The 20,973-nt window shown below is 36.9% G+C and overlaps 1 protein-coding gene across 1 annotated transcript in view; it reads right to left on the reverse strand.

Annotated features, from left to right (window-relative positions):
- The window catches only part of agps (alkylglycerone phosphate synthase), a 58,319-nt gene that overhangs the window by 11,438 nt on the left and 25,908 nt on the right, over positions 1-20,973 (reverse strand). Inside the window, exons 11-16 of the mRNA XM_079619728.1 lie at positions 15,406-15,533; positions 11,490-11,541; positions 4,053-4,129; positions 2,756-2,868; positions 2,142-2,211; positions 634-695 (exon numbers count right to left, since the gene is read on the reverse strand). Coding sequence (XP_079475854.1) covers positions 634-695; positions 2,142-2,211; positions 2,756-2,868; positions 4,053-4,129; positions 11,490-11,541; positions 15,406-15,533 — 502 coding nt within the window. The remainder of the gene's footprint in view (positions 1-633; positions 696-2,141; positions 2,212-2,755; positions 2,869-4,052; positions 4,130-11,489; positions 11,542-15,405; positions 15,534-20,973) is intronic.

A 20,973-nucleotide genomic window follows, 5' to 3' on the forward strand; every position in this document is an offset into this window, starting at 1 on the left:
AAATCAATACAAAATAATAATCACAACAAAATAATAATCACAACAAAATAATAATCACAACCTCCGCCCCGAAAACAAATACACACACAACCACAGTAGTCGACATTTGAAGTGGATCAAAATAAAGTTCATCAAAGTTGACCTAAGACAGTAACAGGTATTGTTCAAAATTCATGTATAACTTTGATGAAAGATTTTGATCCACTTTCAAATGTTGACTAGTGTAAAACCCAACTAAACAAACACTCCAAAAAACTAAACAAGAGACAAAAAACGAATTCACAAATAAACAAAACAACAACAAAATAAAAACAACTAAACTAAAACAAAAATACAACAAAAACACTAAACCAACAACAGCCGCTCTCTAGACTCTTCTCGCTCTATCTTGGGATGCATTTAAACTCCACTGCAGGAGTTCACATGAGTTATGCTTTTAGTTCATAATCTGTGTTAAAACTAAGAGCCAAAATGACAGGTTCACGTGCAGTCTGAAAGTCTTTCCTTTACTTTGTGTCCTTGTAACCTTCCCGCCTCCACTAACGCCTCCAGCCAGAGACGGCACCGCTGTTAAAGAGAGCGTGGAGAGCGTGGGCGATCAACAGAAGAGCAAGACTAGTGACCATCGCTTACCTGTCCCAGGGCACCGACGTCTCAAACGACTCTCCCATCACATAGTAGTCCATTCCCAAATCCTGCACACACACACACACACACACACACATTCAATCCCGCTTATTCAATCCCAGCCTACATTTAAGAACAAATATATATGTTCGGAGATACTAGTGATGCACCGAAATAAAAATTCTGGCCCGAAACCGATACCGAAAATTTAGGATGCACTTGGCCGAAAACCGAAACTAAAGCCGAAAATGGCTTCTTTTAAAAACTTTAATATATATTTATATTGCTTAATTTTTAATGGATCTGAAAAAAAAAAAAAAAAAAAAAAAAAAATCACAAACCAATAGAATAATCATCAAACTTTTATTACCACTAACAGTTACATAACAAAACCTACAATATTTTATATATATTTTATATTACATGCGCTTCATGAGGCACACGCGCGAGGTCTCTTGCTCTCTCTGCCGTGCACGCGCTACACGGTTTGGAGAACAGTCTCTGTCTCGCGGGCGCGCTCGCTCTAGATTCCAGAGATTTTAACTTCGCGGGCATCAGTGAGCCGCTATCAATATGCGGGAAACTCAGGATACATCCCAGACTTGGGATGTCTGTATTTCTATACTGAAATAATATCGGCATTATAATTATTGATTTTTCATTACGCTATTTTCTTGGTGCCCTACACACAGCGCATGATGCGCGTGGTGGGAGTGGCGGATGAAATTTCGGTGTACCCCTAGGAGATACATTTATAAGGATAGTGTACAGTCTGCTGTGTCATTATCTCTAAATAAACCCTGACGGGACAAACAGGATCGCTGACGTAAACCAATCAGTCAAGTATTATATAATAGATATTTATCACACTATCATTTTGTTCACAAGCAGCTATAAATAAATATATACATAATACTTCAAATGCTCAGGGTCGGTAAGATTTTTTTAGTTTTTCAAAATTCTCTTCCGCTTTTACTCGATCAAAATTACAGTTATAATGTGAAATTTTATATCAATTTAAAGTACCGGTAACTGTTTTCTATGTGAATATATATTAAAATGTAATTTATTCCTGTAATCAAAGCTAAACTTTCAGCATCATTACTCCAGTCTTCAGTGTCACATGATCCTTCAGAAATCAGTGTAATATGATGATCTGATGCTCAAGAAACATTTATGATTATTATCAATGTTGAAAAAAGTCGTGCTGCTTCATATGATACATTTCTTTCAGGATTCTTAGAAAGTTCAAAAGAACAGCATTTAACTGAAATATTTTGTAACATTATAAATGGCCTTGATGTAATTTGATGATCAATGTAATGTTTCCATACGGAATACAATTATATATTTTTTTTAAATCCCACGACCCATGACTTTTGACACATGGCGCTCACACCCATGTGTTCCAAAAAACCCCATGCCATTTAGGGTTAGATATATAAAAATATAAGTTATTTGTAGTTATTGGTGTATTTTGAAGTCTGTTGAAATGAAGGGGATTCATAACACACCCGTAGATACGCGATCACAAACGTCAGCATGTAACCCCTCTGACCGTTGTCCTCTCCTGCTGCCAGTCCCCTAAAGCACACACACACACACACACACACACACACACACACAGTAACAAAACAGAGTACAGGTCATTGGGACGTGAAGAGGACTATCCTATATTATCAGCACAGTCAATGTTGCAAGAGAATAACCATCAAGGCGTTTGTGGTCTGGTGAACATTTCCCACATGGACACACACACGCACACAGAGGCAGTGGATCAATAAGGTCAGCTGTGGGATCCATCCATTCATCCGCTTCTATCCATCACAATCGGCCTCTAATCAAATATTCTCAAAATCAAACCAACCTTTAATGCTGAAATCATTCAATCTGTGCTCTCTTTTCCTCACACACCCATCACTGCCACTGAAAGAGCCGTGATGAATGAGGGAGCATGAAAAGACAGAGACAAACGCCAGTGCTTCCGTATACAATCAGAAAGGTCAGTTAAGGTCAGGGGTCACGACCCTACTGACCCATGCTGAACTATACTGGTGAAATAGTAACTCTGGTTCCATAGAAACGGCATAGAGTGGAAGAACACACACACAAACCAAGGGTTTCTTACCCGAATTTGGCTGCGATGTCGTAAACCTGTTTCTCGTGCTGCAAAACCTTCCCACGATCCCCCTCGAATAACAGCGTGGCGACACACAGGTGGTGCGGGTCGAATCCTTTAAACTGAGAACAGTGTTGCACGGTTAGACAACATGAAATCAAAAGAGACGCACAATCCATCAGTGAAGTTTTTTTAAAATAATCCTTTATCATAATGTATGAGACTTTGACATTCTCTGCTTCATCTAAAATGAGTTTTCATTTCTGATTTTATTTCAAGTCTGTGTGGACGTGAATAAATAAAAAAAACCCACAATATTAGCCAATAATATCAGCGGCTACTTTTAACAAGCCAATCAAATCAGTCCGGCAGCAACATATCTTGCTTTGAATGTAGAATACTCTGGCTGACCAATCAGAATGAAGTATTCCAGAGAGCGAGTGATAGAGTGCATTAGTGCCCATCCACTTTTTCAGTGGCACTGGTTCCGGAAGTATTTTTCCATATATTTTGCGCACAGGGATTTTAAAAAGTCTGTTAAAGAGTGACAAGCCATGAGCCGAGCCAACCAGCTCAGAGACCATAACATTAAAAACTTTGATTTGAAGCAAAAAAAATGTGAAAATCAAACAAAAATACAAAAGGAACAAGACCGCGTACTTAACGACTTTAGTGAGGAAAAGAACTACAATCCCATGAAGCATTGCAAATGACAATCAAATTAAAAACATTGGAGAACTACTCATTAAAAACTGCTGATTATATATATATATATATATATATATATATATATATATATATATATATATATATATATATATATATATATATATATATATATATATGTATAGTGTGTGTGTGTGTGTGTGTGTGTGTATACATATGTATTTTTATATATATATATAGGTTTGTTGCATATGCATGTAATCAAATATTTCATTATTTTGAGATATGCGATTACTCATTCGCAGTGCTTCATGGGAGTGGGCGGAGCTAATGAGATATTTTGCCACGTTTAGCTTGTTTTGACTGATTGGTGGAATTTTCAGTAGAGCATCATGGGTAATGTAGTTTTTCACCCCAAATTCGGCTGTTAAACACGATTATTTTAAAGCGAAGTTGAAATAATGCTGACTGACGGCCTCAACAGAAGCAAATACCATGCGCCGCTCACAGTAGGGCTGTCTTTAAAGAAGTTATCGTTAAAAATACATTTCCCTATGTAGAGTTTTTACTTCCAGTTGCGCTCTATAGCAGCACTTAATCGTTGCAAAACTGTAGACACACATTCCCGCTTCTTTCTCACCTTTGTTATGTAGAATTTTTTCAAGCCGTCCACGAACGACGTGAACATGGAGGACACCTGCGGCTTGAGAGCATGACCTGTCGAAACATTGAAAACGTCAGTAAACCTCAGTATCAATCACGCAATCATTTAGCGCTCTTTTATCAGGAGCTGTGTGCAGTCATAAGCCCTCCGCTCAAAACGAATCACTCTCGTGCTGTTCTAACGTCACCACGCATCCCTCAGTTTTGCCCCTCGGATTTCCCAGAGGCCTTTGTGTCAGATTTATTAGCGGTGTGAACAATAGCGCAGTAATGACTGGAGACACAGCGAGGGGGACAGGCCGAGAGGGAACGCTGCACATAAATCATCCTGATAGCAGTTCCTCTGATAAGAAACGCCACAGAAGCTCACACACACGCAGTCAGATTCACCTCAGAACCAACACAAGATCTCAGATAAATTGAAAAAATCAGCTGACATGAATCTGTGTGTGAAATATATATCACACAACAAGTCATGTCGCGGCCTAACGGATAGCACACGAACCAGTGTTGTGTTCACTTACAATATGGCAATATGATAATACTATCAAAATGGTAGTAATGTGTCATCTGGCAGAGATTTGTTGATGTCTGTGGTACACATATTTGAATAGTTATCAGTATTTATGCACAAAAATGACTAAGAACTGTGAAAATGCTTCCCAAATAAGTCAAGACGACGATTATTAGAGTTGTTTGTGGATGCTGTACAATGTTAAAATAACAAACATTAAACTGATGTACAGGTTACAGTTGTTTATATATTTGCAAGAGCCTCAAATGTGCCTTATCCAATCGGAATTTAACTGAATTAACTTTTTATATTCATTATATAATAAACTAATAATTGTATTTACTCATGTAAAATTAGTCTTGTTTTTATTTTATTGTTTTTGAACTCAAGTGTTACAATGTGTTTATGCATGTTTGGCCTTTAGTGAGAACTATCAAGTTAGAATAATAATAATAATAAATATAGCTGCAAGCAACGATGCAGGGCCAAGTGTGGCTCGGTCCAAAGACCATCTGTTGAGGTTTTAAACAAAATTGGACAAAATTTGTAGGAATTTTTCGTTTACTTCGATATAGTGGACAGGCAAATTGATGGAAAGTGACAAATGAGATATCGTAGGAATCCGCATAAACCAAGAATCATAATGACAATGAAAAAAACAATTTCGGACATGCCGATGATGATACCTACCGAATGTTGTGCCGATATGTCAAATCATTTAAAAGATATCGAATTTCATGTCAAAATTCAAAATGGCGCCCGATGTTTCATCTGAACCTGATAAAATCGGCATCCACATATTCGGCATGACTCAAAGAATTCATAAACACCAAGATCATGTTTTTGACAAACTATTCACAAGTTATTAGCAAAAATAGCCATTTTTCAGATCTCATGGCCTGTAAGTGGCGGTGTTCCCACATTTGGCATGGACTCTCAGATCATGGTTCCAATAAATTGATGGAATCGTAGAAAAATAAATGAAAAACTGTACTTTTCAAAATGGCCACTACTGTAATGGGCAGTAGATGTTATTTGTAAGATGTGGAACGTGATCGGCATGAAGAGAGGAATCAAGTGAACTGTGTTTCATTTTTCTAGATCAAAGTGTTCAAAAGTCAACTGGTGGTGGCGCTATAGAGTTGGTACTAGAGATCCCAAATTGGGTCAGATTTCTAGTCATTTCCATCACTACAAGTGTGCAAATGTTCATTATTTTCCCAGTTTCCATTCATAGGGCTGCCATAGACTCCCATTCGGGAAGAAGAAGAAAACTAACGAATACAATAGGGGCCCTTTGGGGTTTGGTGCCTAATAAAAATAAAAAATGAAAATCCAATGAATTGAAGTACCTTTCATTTCTAAAAGTATTTAAGTGACTGAACCACACAAAAACAGATGTTACCAAAGGTTTGCAATAGATACATATTTTTTCTTAAATTACCATTGATATACGCTACTGTTCAAAAGTTTGGGGTCAGTAAGATTTTCATTAAGAAATTTAAACTTATTCGGCAAGGATGCATTAAATTGATTAAGTGACAGTAAATACATCTATAATGTTACAAAATATTCTATTTTAAATAAATGCTGTTCTTTTGAACTTCCTATTCATAAGAATCATCAAAAATAAAATTAAACTTTTTACAGAAATATGAAGCAGCAAAACTGTTTTCAACATTGAATAATCAGAAATATAATAATCATGTTTCTTGAGCATCAGATCATCATATTATACTGATTTCTGAAGGATCATGTGACTCTGAAGACTGGAGTAATGATGCGGAAAATTCAGCTTTGATCACAGGAATAAAATACATTTTCACATATATTCACATAGAAAACATTTTCACAATATTTACAATAATACTCCACAATTTTACTGTTTTTACTGTATTTTTCTACAGTAGTACCATGCTATAATCGTACTTATGCCGTGACTTAATTTTCCTGTTTGACGCCATTAGGTCCATTAAAGCGGTGGTATAATGTTCTTTTCACAATATGTAAAATAAGTCTGATGTCCCCAGAGTGTGTGTGTGAAGCTTTAGCTCAAAATACCCCACAGATATTTTAATATAGCATGTAAAGTTTTTTGGAGGGTGAGCAAAAACACACCGTTTTTTTTGTCAGTCAGACAATGATGGAGAGACTCAAGAAGAAGTGACAACATGTAGAAGAACAGGACATTTCTGAATGGTTAGTTGATGAATTTATGCAGCTGATGTATAGTTATCTTCTAGTCATTGATTAGCATATTCTGTCATGATAATCTATAAATCGTGTTCAGGGGGCGGGGTTTATGCTAATTCTAGTGTTTGTGATGTCACTAACGCGGGAGAATTGTCGTGTAGTCTCTACCAGCCGTTTGTTGTAGTCCTTAAAAAGCAATTTCTTTAAAAGCAAATATCTCCCTTTGCTTTGAACTTTGAGCGTTGTAACTTTGCAGATGTTGTTTATGATCAAACAGCAACATTACACACTAACTAAAGTTAGAAAAGTGAAATCATAATCAACCACCGCTTTAACGCTTCGAGAACGCCAACACTCACACATTCAGTCCCAACGACCAATAGCCTGAGAGGATCCACACCTTCACTACGCTGTACCATTCAGAGATCACACGTGTCTGAACGCAACCTCCTTTTTCTTCCGCTTGCGATTATAACACAGATATAAAAAATAACACTTCTGGGCTTCAAGAGTGTGCAAGCCATTATGATTACAGAGAGCAGAGTCTTCATTAAAGAGTCGATTCATCTCTCTCAGAAGTGCAGCGTGGATGAAAACACAGATCCGCACAGGAGTTAACGAGATCCCTGGAGACGGGGAACTTTTCCACATTTATCTGGCAACCCCTCACAGATTCTCCCACATCTCGGCGTGTACCGTCATCAACCCCGGCGGCACTGAGAGCATAATTGCTGCCAGGGCCATTTTTCATTGTTCCTGAATCGCGTGTTTGTGCATTCGCTCGCTGCTCAGCTGCTAAAATAATGATCAATTTCACTTTCTGCGCGCCGGCGCGAGCGGGGGCTCTCCAGAGATGAATTACACCACAGCAAATTAAACCACTGATGTAATGAATACACAGAACAACAACGAGTAATAAAAACAAAAACAAAGCTCTCAAATGCTAAATCTTGCAATTCATCTCTGTGGAGTGGAAAATGAAAACAGATCGCCGTCTCTAAAGCCAGAACTGGATTGATTGTGGAAACACAGGCTCTCAGTTATCATGTTTTAGTTACGCAACTAACTCATAACACTCAGGGTTATGCTATCAATATACAGCACATCTGGATATTACGCACCGGTCAATGACTTTACAACTCCACAGAAATACTAAACTGTCTAATTAAACATTGTTGCCACAGTAGTTCAATGTCTTAGTTAGGTAGGAAGGAAGCTCATGAATATTATTTAGGTTGTGTGCAAATAATTTAAAATTATGTATTGATTTGGAAATCATGTATGTGGCAGAGTAGTTACAATACATTAATGTTATAAATATTTAACCTGTTAGCCTTCAGCGCCACTTTTGAAAAATCCCCAGAAATAGCATACCCAACCTAAAAAAGATTCAATTAATTGACCCTTTGTCCTAAAAGCTCAAGTATGGTCTCATTTGAAAGCTGACACCTGCCACTTTATTGGAAATGTAGAATGAATTATTGTCATAATGAAAAAAAAATTATGAATAGCTTCAAAGTTGTGTAAGTTATTAGAAATTTATTTTTATGAAACATCTTCATGAAAATTAAATTGAAGTTGGCCCGTCAGCACTCTAGAAATGCACTCCAGCTAAAGACACATGTCTGACCATGTTATATTTAAAATTTGAAGGTGATAAGTCTAAAACTCTGTATTTTGTTAAATGTTTTTCAAGATCATCTCAAATGACTTTATTTTGAATTGACTCTAAAATGCAAACTTGTGTTTATTGTCATCTATTAGCATCTATTCAGTCTATTGTCTCTATTGTTTTGTGGTGCAAACGAGCCCCATTCAGTGTCACTCTCTCCTGCACACATTTACACCTTTCCAGCCGGCTTATGGCCATAAATATTATTTTCCTTTGTCTCCATTATAATCGCTAACGACTGGCTAATCACGGTGTTTCACCCCCTAATTTCTTTCATAATCTTCACTTCACATTTGAAACTGTATCAAATGCCTTTCTTAAATAAAGAAATATTTCAGTAAGCATTCCGATTTAGAAAAAAAATCATAAAAAATAACAGCTAGATGGCAGGTGCAACTAGAGAGCTAGCTAGCATGTTAGCTTAGCACACCATCAATACACGACAATTTATGAGATTAAAACCCTGTTTGTGTTTTAAACTTACTTTATAGTGCAAGTCGAGTGTTTTAAATAATCTTCTATGAGCTTATTTGGCTTCAGAAAAGAAAATCAGACAGAAAATATATGATTTGATATTATTCTGCACTATTGTAAAGTCTATACCGATTAGCATTACATTATACATATAATCTATTATTATAAAAATACCTGACATGGCTCGAAGAACACAGGTAAATCAAATATCATTGCAATCATGTTTATTGTCTTCAAAACATCTTTATCTGCATGTTATAGCGATCTCTGAAAGCTAACGTTAGCTGTGTTTATGTCAGTGACGTCCTGGAAGGTCACAGGTTATTGTTCTTCTTCTTGAGCTTTCATATTTGGAAAAAACTGTGCATAGAGCGCCCTCATTCTGCTGTATGGATTGAAAACACAGTACATCAGAGTATCCAGCGCTCTTTATGTATACATCGACGCATTTGGATATAAATTCAATAAATATTATTCCTGTCTATAGAAATATGATGTAAACCTATGATAATATATCAATATTTCTCCAAATCTGCACATTTTTGAGCCAAAAGCCCTGAGGAACGTTGTTTTGTCACGCGTTCTCAAGACAACAGCACCGGAGTTTTTTTCTGAATGGAGCAGCTGACGCTCATAATTCATATTAAAGGTATCGACTCATTTTTTCATTACATAAATCCTGACACAAATTAAGACATAACTGTCACTATAAGTTTCTCAGAATACAATAGTGGTCAAATACTGAAACGTGAGACTTATATATTTTTAATGATGTATAGTTTGTCAAGGTAATAACATTAAATCTGATAGTAACTTTGAACTATTTAAAAAAAAAAACGCTTCAGAGCGTCCTCGCTCTGGTGAAGGTTAACAGGTTAAAATAAATTAAAAAAAATCCAAATAAAATGAAGCTTCTTCACAGCAAATCATAATTTTAGAATGATTTATTACGCATTTAAATATTTAATTAACACATTCATATTTTCATCTGCATCAAATCAGTTCCAGGATTTTGTAGCTCGGTACAAAAATTAATCAGCAACTTCATATTAAATATGGTGTTGGTCCAGCAGTAATGTTTTCACTTTGAGAATGACAGGTTATATAACTACTATATTTAATAACCATTGCGAAAATCATACCGGTTGTCTGGATAATGACAGAAGGGCTGCAGGACCATAATTATTATGTTTGCAATTACACCTTTAGTAAAAATCCATCCTTTAAATGTTGTTTATGTGTCTATGTGGTGTTTTTAATGTGTTTTAAGACAAACCATGTGTAAGTTCATAAGTCGACAGCATTGCTGAGTATTTTCTGCTTAAAACTGCAGTGAACCAAAGACAGTCTCAAAAACACGGTGTGAAATCGCTGGTGTTTCTGACGTCACACACTACCTTGTAACCAATCAGATCAACGTGTGATCGTCAACTAGTGGATCTCTGAGTGAGTGAGTGAGTGAGTGGAGGCGGGGCTCATTTACATATTCATAGAACCACGCATACTAAATGAGGCAAGGGTGTAGAGTTACATTCAAGCTATTTTAAGAAGCAATGTCTTGTAACATATATTCATGTTCGTGTGTATAGCAGATAATTTTCAAAGTCCCACTGTAGTCAACCATTTTATCCCCTTAAACTCATCTTTGATCACCAAAATGACATATTTCAAATGTTTTTCCTTGAAAAAAATTCCTCATGTCTTAAAGCACACAGATCACTGCGTATGTTACAGTTTCCAGGACATATATATTCCTGAGGACACGCTTCAGAAATGTGACGTAATTTCTGTTAAGGGAGCATAGTGAGCATTGATGCTCCCTGGTTTTTGCAGTGCATTGTGGGACTTTTTAGGGAGCGAATGTTTCAGTGGACTGGAAAGGATTCTGCGATTGAACCCTCAAAATGGCCGACTCCCTGATCAGTGCGCCGACTACTGAACTAGGGAGCCGATTGAGACGCACACATTCAGATTTGTTTAGCATCTCAACACTTTTTGACCAATGACTTTCCAAACCGTTTTTTGTAAGGAAATTATCTTCTAGTATAATCTAAAAGGCTATAGAAACTTTTCCATTATTAAAAGGAAAGAATCCCAAACTGAACCAGTTTGACAAAAAAAATCTTTAGTCCTTTTGAGATTTTAAGTCAATATTTCAATAATTAAACACAATCATATGTTCATGGTTCTCTGATGTCAGTTAATTAGTAAATAAATACCTCCTCTTTTTTGTTGTTTTTATTATTATTATTATTTATTATTATTATTATTATTAACCTCTTAAGATCCGAGACCATTTTTGGGGATTTCCGCCTGGATTTGCATACCCAAATTGAAAAGCTTACCATTTCAACAGTTTTGTCAAAATGGACAATTTTGGTGTCATTTTATTATTATTATTATTAAAGAATAATGGTGCTTTTGATGTGACTTTTTTTGTTTCTTTCTGAAGGCAGTCGTCATCTCTATGAACTGTCATTGTAAAAAAGCTGTTCGAAGCTTCTTCAAAATATCACAGAAGAAAGAAAGTAAAAAAGGTTAGATCAGAAGGACAGACTCACCGAACTGAAACTGCTCGTTGTCCATTAGCCGAATGGATGCTGGAGCACATCTCTAGAACGAGAAGAAAGAAAAGGAAACATGCTCAGACAGAACCAGAGGCGTATAATGACCCTCTCCTACACTTTAAACAAATCCACAGCATTATTATTGCTCAGACAGTAGTTAGGAAACACCTACAGTACAGCAAAATGACATTCCAATTAAAATATAACCAGATTTTTTTTAAAGGCAGCCTTGGGCGAAGAGGACCGGATGGAGGAGCAGTGCAGGTCCTCAACAGCATAATCAATAATGCCATTTTAAGTTTGGATCCCAGTTTGTTTATGGACTAATAAGAGGCAGTGCTGTACAGAACGGCAACACTGAGATCATCAATAAGGGCTACATCAGCAGCAACACACACTAATGAGAAGCCCAGATCTGAGGCCATTAGCTTCACACACACACACACACACACACACACACACACACACACACACACACACACACACACACACACACACACACACACACACACACACGCTCTCACACACACACACACACGCTCTCTCACACACACACACGCACGCACGCACCAAAATAAAGCTTCTTTACTGGCATCGGCCTTACCTTTGACAGCTAATTTTACACTTAGTTTTTAGTCGTATTCTTTTGACAAAAATGCAAATCTACAAAAGATTCAGTCAACTAAAATCTTACAGTTTGGAAATAAGAAACACAAATAAGAACAAATAAATACAACAGAACAAAGATTAAATAAACAGTGCTTTAAAGGGGTCATCGGATGAAAAAAAAATTTTTTTATGGTGTTTGCACATAAATGTGTCTCTGGTTGTGTGTGGACACCACCACCATACAATGAAAAAAATCCATTCACTTCTTTTTTTTTAATCCTCAAAAAGCCTAAACACTCAATCAGGCCGTTTGGATTTTCTGAGCAATATGATGTCATAATGCTCATGCTCCGCCCACGGCCGCTGGACTGTCCCGTATTAGCATGTTTCGCGTATTAGCATGTTTCGCGTATTAGCATGTTTCGCGTATTAGCATGTTTCGCGTATTAGCATGTTTCGCGTATTAGCATGTTTCGCGTATTAGCATGTTTCCCGTATTAGCATGTTTCGCGTATTAGCATGTTTCGCGTATTAGCATGTTTCCCGTATTAGCATGTTTCCCGTATTAGCATGTTTCCCGTATTAGCATGTTTCCGCCCTCAGCCATTTGTATATTGTCCGCCAAGGCATCACTTTATGCGTCTTGTGTCGACACGCCCCATGGAAGAGCGTGTGTGTGTGTGTGTGTGTGTGTGTGTGTGTGTGTGTGTGTGTGTGTGTGTGTGTGTAATTGCTCATTATCACTTAAAGAGACATGCACCGAAACGGGTCACGGGTCAGAGCTGTTTTTGAGGAGGTAAAAGGGTGTTGTTTTACACAACCATTGAGGAATTAACCAAAGTATGTTACACACTTTACATGAAGACCCAAAGAATCAGACCAACTTCTGGAAAATGGGCATCCGATTATTAAGTTTGTCAGGTGTAGTATTCAGGTAAGAAATACAGAAATGCACTTACATGGGCTTCAAAATCTAATTTTCTCTTTATCTTTTTCGGTTTGCGTTAAAGGGATAGTTCACCCAAAAATGAAAATAATCCCATGATTTACTCGCCCTCAACCCATCCTAGGTGTATATGACTTTCTTCTTCCAGACGAATACAATCTGAGTTATATTAAAAATGTCCTGACTCTTCCAAGATTTATAATGGCAGTGAATGGAGGATGAGATTTTGAAGCCCATATAAGTGCATCAATCCATTATTAAAGTGCTCCATACGCCCCCATGGGGTTAATAAAGGCCTTCTGAAGTGTAAGAAAAAGATCCATATTTAAAAGTTTTAAAACTAAAATAACTAGCTTCCGGCAGACGGCCTACGCATCGATTTACGGTGAAAGAGTGACCCTTGACCTGACGCATTGACCAACACGAAAGCGCAGAAGATAGAGCAAAACAAAACACCGGTCACAAATGGGTCCAGAAGGGTTTCGATATATAATAGAAGAGGAGCTTGAGTTTGTTGCAAAGTCCTATTTGTTTGAAACGCGAGAGACGTTAAAGCTTACGCTATTCCCACATTCCACGGGAAAAAATTGTACATAACTGTTTTCATGTGGCTCAAACTGTGGAGCGTTGGCGCTTGCAACGCAAAGGTTATGGGTTCGATTCCCAGGGAAAGCAAGAACTTATAATAATGTAATTGTGTACCTTCCTAGGTGTATAGTAAATGTAAATGTTTTCAACATTGATAATGATGATAAATGTGTCTTGAGCATCAGATCATCATATTACACTGATTTCTGAAGGATCATGTGACACTGGAGACTGGAGTAATGATGCTGAAAATTTAGCTTTGATCACAGGAATACATTACATTTTACTATATATTCACATAGAAAACAGTTATTTAAAATGTATATAATATTTCACAATATTACTGTTTTTTGTCTTTTTAATCAAATAAATGCAACCCTGGTGAGCATAAGAGACTTCTTAAAAACATAAAAAATATTACGGATCCCAAACTTTTAAATGGCAGTGTGTGTGTGTGTGTGTATATATATATATATTAGGGCTGTCCGTTAAACGCGTTATTAACGGCGTTAACGCAAACCCATTTTAACGGTGTACATTTTTTTATCGCGAGATTAACGCCTAGCAAACTTTGTAGTTTTTTTCACATGCTTTTGCAACAACTAGTAACGTTATTAAAACTACAACACCACACCGGATCTAGCTAGACCAGAACACACTTGTTTGGGCTTGCGATGCGAACCGGCCAAATAGTGGACGAGAAGCGCAGAGCCGAGCCGCGTCTAGGTCAACTCGTATCGCACATCGGACGCGCACTTTCTCAGTTTATGGCCAGCAATAAAAACGCCGAATGGCGCCGCCGTTGTGTGTACACTCATAGAGAATAATGTGTTCGAATTTTAAATACGCGACGCTGCGCTTCTCGTCCGGTGTGCGACCCCCTTTAACGTTACATTTTGAGTGGATGAATGATGAGCGCGAGTGCCAATGTTGTTTTCAATAAAAAACATTTGCACAAAGCAAGCCGATCCACCTTTACATGTTGATAAGAGCATTAAAATGAGAAAAAAATAATGGAACAAAAAGAAATCAAGAGACATTTAGAATATATAAAAATGTGCGATTAATCGCGAGTTAACTATGACATTAATGTGATTAATCGCGATTAAATATTTTAATCGTTTGACAGCCCTAATATATATATATATATATATATTATATATATATATATATATATATATATATATATATATATATATATATATATATATATATATATATATATATATATATATATATATATATATATATATGTGTATATATAACCTCACTACCTCAGTGTTCACTGATATGCTCACACAAAAATCGCTGCTAAAGATGCTTTCCAACAGGTTTTATCGTAGTTTTTGTAATACCGTACCTCACAGCACATCCAAAACAAGTCAATGGAGTTGGACAAAACTACGATAAAACCTGTTGGAAAGCATCTTTAGCAGCGATTTTTGTGTGAGCATATCAGTGAACACCCCTGACCACTCTGTGAGTTTCACGTCTTTGTAAACGAAAGTTTAATGCGTTTTAAGAAGGATTGTTCCAGTGCACCTATGCAGCCATTGTGGAGGTGGGGGGGTGTGTGCTACCACAGAAACCGAAAATTCTCGGGCCAGCAGCATGTGTCCAACTTTCAATCTTAACCGTTCTATTTCATCAGAAACGATCTGAAAACAGGGCTTTAAGTGGAAAATACCAAACTTGTCCTTTAACAGAATGAAGCGAATAAAGTTGGCCTGAGCACAGCTGGTCAGTCACATGCAGGCCTGTACTGACCTGTCTGGCCACCTCCCTCAGGCACGCCACACCCTGCTGGAAGTTCGGGAAGACCACGGAGCCGTACTTCTGATACTCAGGAATGGGTCGGATCTTCATTGTAACTTCAGTCACCACTCCCAGAGTTCCTAAAGAGCGAGACACATATACACCATTGGCATGTGTATGAACAGAAGCGAGTCACACCAGTATCACACCAGTGACCGTTTTCAAATGAGGTTTGATCTGATTCAGTATTACTGTATCACACACAAGGGCTAAAAATGTGTGCAGTTTGTAATGTGCATGATCTGAATAGTCCTTAACACCAACAACAGGATATAACAGTCAGTCTGAGAGCTGTACACACACACACACACACACACGCGCGTCGCATATATGAAAGGAGCCCCTGACTCTCTGCAGGAGATCTGCATGTTCATTTTCACCTGAACGCTCAAGTTTCTTCCACTACAAAAGGAAGCAAAGAGATTTACAGAGTGTGTGTTCTGTGACATAAAGCAGGTCAGTATCAAACGACACACTGGGGGGAGAGCAGAGTCGCCGGGGCCCGGCGCAGCAGGCTTTCTGTCCCGAACCAGCATGACCTCTGACCCCGCAGGGGAAAGCCTGCATCTGCTGCTTCTAGACTCATTACCGAAAGCCCAGAGCAAGCGGACATGTATGAGTGTGTAACAGTCCCGTGGAGAGTTTATACGACCCATCATTGAGACCGTATGCTGGATGAAGCTTTATGAGCAGAACATACCTCAGCATCAAAACGCCACTCATCCTCAACTCATATTTTTCAATTTATAGTTAAAACAAGTAAAACGTAAAAATCACATAACATTTTACTGTATAATAATGTCAAATGTATGGCTTTTGGAAGTAAAAACTATGAATTACTGTATAATTTTGGTGAAAAACAGTAAAAGTAAATGGTTTAACATCACGTTATATGTAATCTTACTGTAAAATACTGTCTAAAGGCCATTGCACACTGAGTCCGAAATTGTCGTATATGTTTTTTCGTATTCGTGATTCGGTGGCTCTGAATTGTCAAAGCACCATTCAAACACCATTCAAACTGCTTGTTTAAAAACTATGAATTACTGTATAATTTATAGTAAAAACAGTAAAAAGTAAATGGTTTAACATCACAATATATTGCTTATTGCTTTTGGCAGCAAAAACTATGACATAATATATCATTTATGGCATAAAAAAAAAACAGTAAAAGTAAACGGTGTAACATCACATATGTAATTTTACTGTAAAATACGGCCAAATTTTAGTTTTTTGAAAGTAAAAACTATGAATTATATAAACTATGCTGAAAAACAGTAAAAGTAAATGGTTCAACAGTACATTACATGCAATTTTACTGTGAAATACGGCCTAATTTATGTTTTTAAGGAAACTATGAATTACCATATGATTTCCAGTCCAAAAACCGTAAAAGGACATTCCCAGAAGTCCGCATCACATATGATTATATTTCAATTGTTTGTTGTTCAAATTTTTGTTATCAGTAATGTACATTAAGGTGTTTTGTTACAATTTATGTTATTTAGTTAATATTTATTGCATTATTTTAGTGTAATGTGTCTTATATCACTTAATGAAATATATTTTAAATACACTCTCCTGTAATATCTGAAATATTGTCTCTTTTTTACTGGATTCTGAATTTCTGGCAACAACCGTTTTTATACAATAAATTTAACAGGTTATTTTTACAGTGATCATTATAGCAAGGATTGTTCCCGGTTAAATACTGTACAACTTATGTTCCACAACCCCAGTACACAACAACTGCTCAATAGATTGAAAAGTCAAATTATTTTCACTTAATTTGTATTTAACCCAAAATATTAATTTAAACGTCACAAAAACCCGGTTTACCATCAAACACACACACCTCTGACACTACAATCATGACCGCCGTAAAAACAACAACAACAATTCTGTCATCTGAACTTGTGTGTGAAAGGGGAAATAGTGAAATGTGTCGTCCTTTAGGATGTAAACGTCCCTGACATCACAGAGCCATTAAAGAAGCCAGATGTCCCTCCTAATGGAATCATGAATGTTTAATTAATGCAGATTAAACCTGGGAAACAATCATCCTCCCACAAAGAAATCATATGTGGCGTAAAGAGCTTCAAAACTATTTCTTAAATACAATGCGTCCCCTTGGAATTATAAGGTTCTCTCTGACATTTTTGTCAAAATTGAGTTATTCACATATTCTTAATCTGTGACAACTTATTTACATTATGTGATTTTTTTTTTTTATGTTGTGTCCATTTGGGACTTTTTATTTAAAAAACAAAAATGTTCTATCTACAAAGTCGAACTTGGCTGTATAAGGTTCTATCTGCGTGAGCCAATCAGCACTTTCTCCATGTTTAAATGCATGCCACTAGCAGATAGAGAGTATTAGAAGTCTGCGTTTTAAAAAATGAGTCTGACATTATTTGTGATTATATTCAGTGAATCATTTTTCAATGATTATTCAACTTTAATAACATGCTATTAACATGCTAACGTTTATTGTTGTAATTAAGACCCCATCAATTAAATTGTTGACTATTTGACCTTTAAGGCTTAATATTGTAAAAATGAAGACATTTTAAGACTTTAAAAACTGCAAGAAAACAGACATGCTTCAGCAAATTAATTCTAGAGAGAATTTCGGTGGAATAAAGTCCTGCTCAGATGTATTACAGTAGCTGCTTTCTGTCTAAACAAAAGATTAAAGTAACAATTTCTGCAATAATGTGTTTAATTACCCACCAAATTGGTACCAAAAATTAACATCTGCACTGGACACAATATGTAGACCTACCTTGCTTAATTTGAAATGTCCTAAATACATGGAAGTGCTAAAAATATGAAATAAAAACTCATAGAAAGGATAAAATTGGACTTTCTAACACATGTTGAGACATTGTCACAACATTAATTTTATATTTAATGTTCAAATAATGTTTTGGCAGATAGAACCTTATAATTCTAAGCGAAAAGTGTTCTTTTAGAATTAGAAGGTTCTATCTGCATTTGACCCATTCCAAAAATCCCCATTTACACATTTGAAGGATTTTGATATTGTATATTTAGAATACATTTAGGGTCCCTGTTATTTTCATGTTTGAAAGAAACTTGTTCCCCATATACATTTTCCTATATGTAACTGTATGTACCTATATGTAAATTTGAAGCTCAATATCTCAAAACTGCTCAGAACCTTATAATTCCAAGGGGACGAATGGTTATGGCCCATTTTCATCACTTCATGAATGCCTTAATTTTTAGAGAGACAAATTAATAATAATATAATTTCCATTGGACAAGGGGATACTTTTAAACAGAACCGTGACATGTGAAAAATTTCAAGCACATACTTCTGAGCTGTTGCCCTGTCTGAAGAGAGTCTGTGTGAGAGTGTGTGTGTGTGTGTGTGTGTGTGTGTGTGTGTGTGTGTGTGTGTGTGTGTGTGTGTGTGTGTGTGTGTGTGTGTGTGTGTGTGTAACATTACCACTGTTAGTTGAACATGTTTCACTGCCCTCTACTGGCTAACCCTAACGCCTAAATATAGCTTCAGTCTCAAGGTTTATTTGAGGTAAACTACAGCCTCACAAGGGTTTAATTTGCTAAATTATCCAAAGTATCATGTATTTTAGATTTATCTGCCTCTATATGACGCATAATAATATGAATTATGGTTGGTCACTCACTTCATATGTTAGTCAGACGGTCTCTTGTTGTATAAAAGTGCAGTTATTGCCAAGAAAACGATAACAAGCGTCTCAAAAAGGGCAACATGACCTTAGATAAAGTCCGGTACAACCAAAACTTAGCGCTGTGACTCTCTCTGATAAAGAGGACTGTGTTTTTGAAATCCTGCAGTGATTGATACAAACTCTCACTTCAGTACAAACGTATCCCTCCTCCAGTGACCCGACGAAACTCAAAGAAACTTCACCGTGCACACTGAGAAGAGGAGGCGTAATCTAGATCTGTGTCTGACCTCCAGTCTCCTAATGAAACCTTGAAGACTCATGATTAAACTTGCTTGATCCAGAGAAAGACTTCGCTGTCATGAATACAAACGCACCGTGACCAGATACTAGACTGAGGCATTCAGATATTTTGCTTCTACATGTACGGTAGGGTGTGTGTACAGTACGTGTGATGTAAACGTGCAAAACCCTATTTTTCTTTTTAACTGCACACACTTTGTACCCTCAAGTTCCTCATGCTTCTTGCCCCACTTAGTTTGTCCACAAGGTGGCAACCCAATGTTTCATAGTCAATACAGTTTTTTTGCCATTGTTTGCTTCGATTTAGATATTTTTTGTTTAATTATTTAGGGGACGGGATCAGAAAGGACGACAAGTTGGGATTCAAACTCGGGTCGCCTGAAGCGCAGCTGCAAACAGTCATTTCACCTCAAAGTCCAAAAGATGGCATCATTTACTCACCCTCATGTCGTCCCAACCCTTCCTTTCGTCTGCCACACACACACACACTGGTCCTCACAAAGATAGTTGTACAAGTACACACACACGCACGCACACACGCACACACGCAGGGTAGCTGCACCATTTTTAAAGTCAAATTTAAGGCTTTTTAAGACCTGAAGAAATCAAAATTAATACGGTACATTAGGGGTGTGCAATATTGACAAAAATATGTCTCGATATTTTCAAAGTTGTGTTGATAATAATTCGATTATATTTTACTGATTGTGTTTTTTTTACCCTGGCTGGTTTAGGCCTGTTGTTGACAGCAGACTCGCAAAGATATTCATATTTTTTATATTATATACAGTGGTCAGTTCACAGTAGTGACCGAAATAAATGTTAAATTTCAATATTTGCCACCTTAAATTGATTTCCAGGGGCATTTTCAGCTATATATGGAAATTATTTCTAAACGTATTTAGAGGTATGCATCATGTAGAATAAGAAAAATAATACGTATGCTAATTAGATAGTTTTAATTTGGAAAGCATTTAGATACGATAAGTGAAAGTGTCATCTAAAATTTAAGACCTTTCATAAGTAAAAATAAGACTTTATGGTAGTGGTGGGCGGTATACCGGTTCATACCGAAAACCGGTGTATATTTTCGTTACGATATACATTTTTAATATACCGCCATACCGATGTATTTAATTACACAACGTCTTCGGAGCGAACGTTAGGCTGCGCGACACTGTTTCAGACGGACCCTTTACAATGTTGCGAGGCGTGGTGAGGGTAAACACAGCAGTGCTCTGGTGTTACGTTACAGGGAAGATGGATGCTGCAGAACTAGAACATGACACAGAAGAACTTGTGCCAAAAAGAGGAGCCGGGGCTGTTGTTTGGAGGTTTTTTGGTTTCCAAAAAGAAAAAAAAGGTTTCGAGAACCGTTCATCCAATAGACTTCACAAGGGAGTGCAGTGTCGCATTTGGTGCAATATAGATGGACACGCGAGACGCAACATTCAGAATTATTTCAGAATTCAGACACATTCATAATTAATAAACTTTAGTAAACTACAGAACAGCGCGAGCGGGAAGCGGCGCACCTCAA

The sequence above is a fragment of the Phoxinus phoxinus genome (genome assembly GCF_949152265.1).
Source record: "Phoxinus phoxinus genome assembly, chromosome: 7".
Lineage (NCBI taxonomy): Eukaryota > Metazoa > Chordata > Actinopteri > Cypriniformes > Leuciscidae > Phoxinus > Phoxinus phoxinus.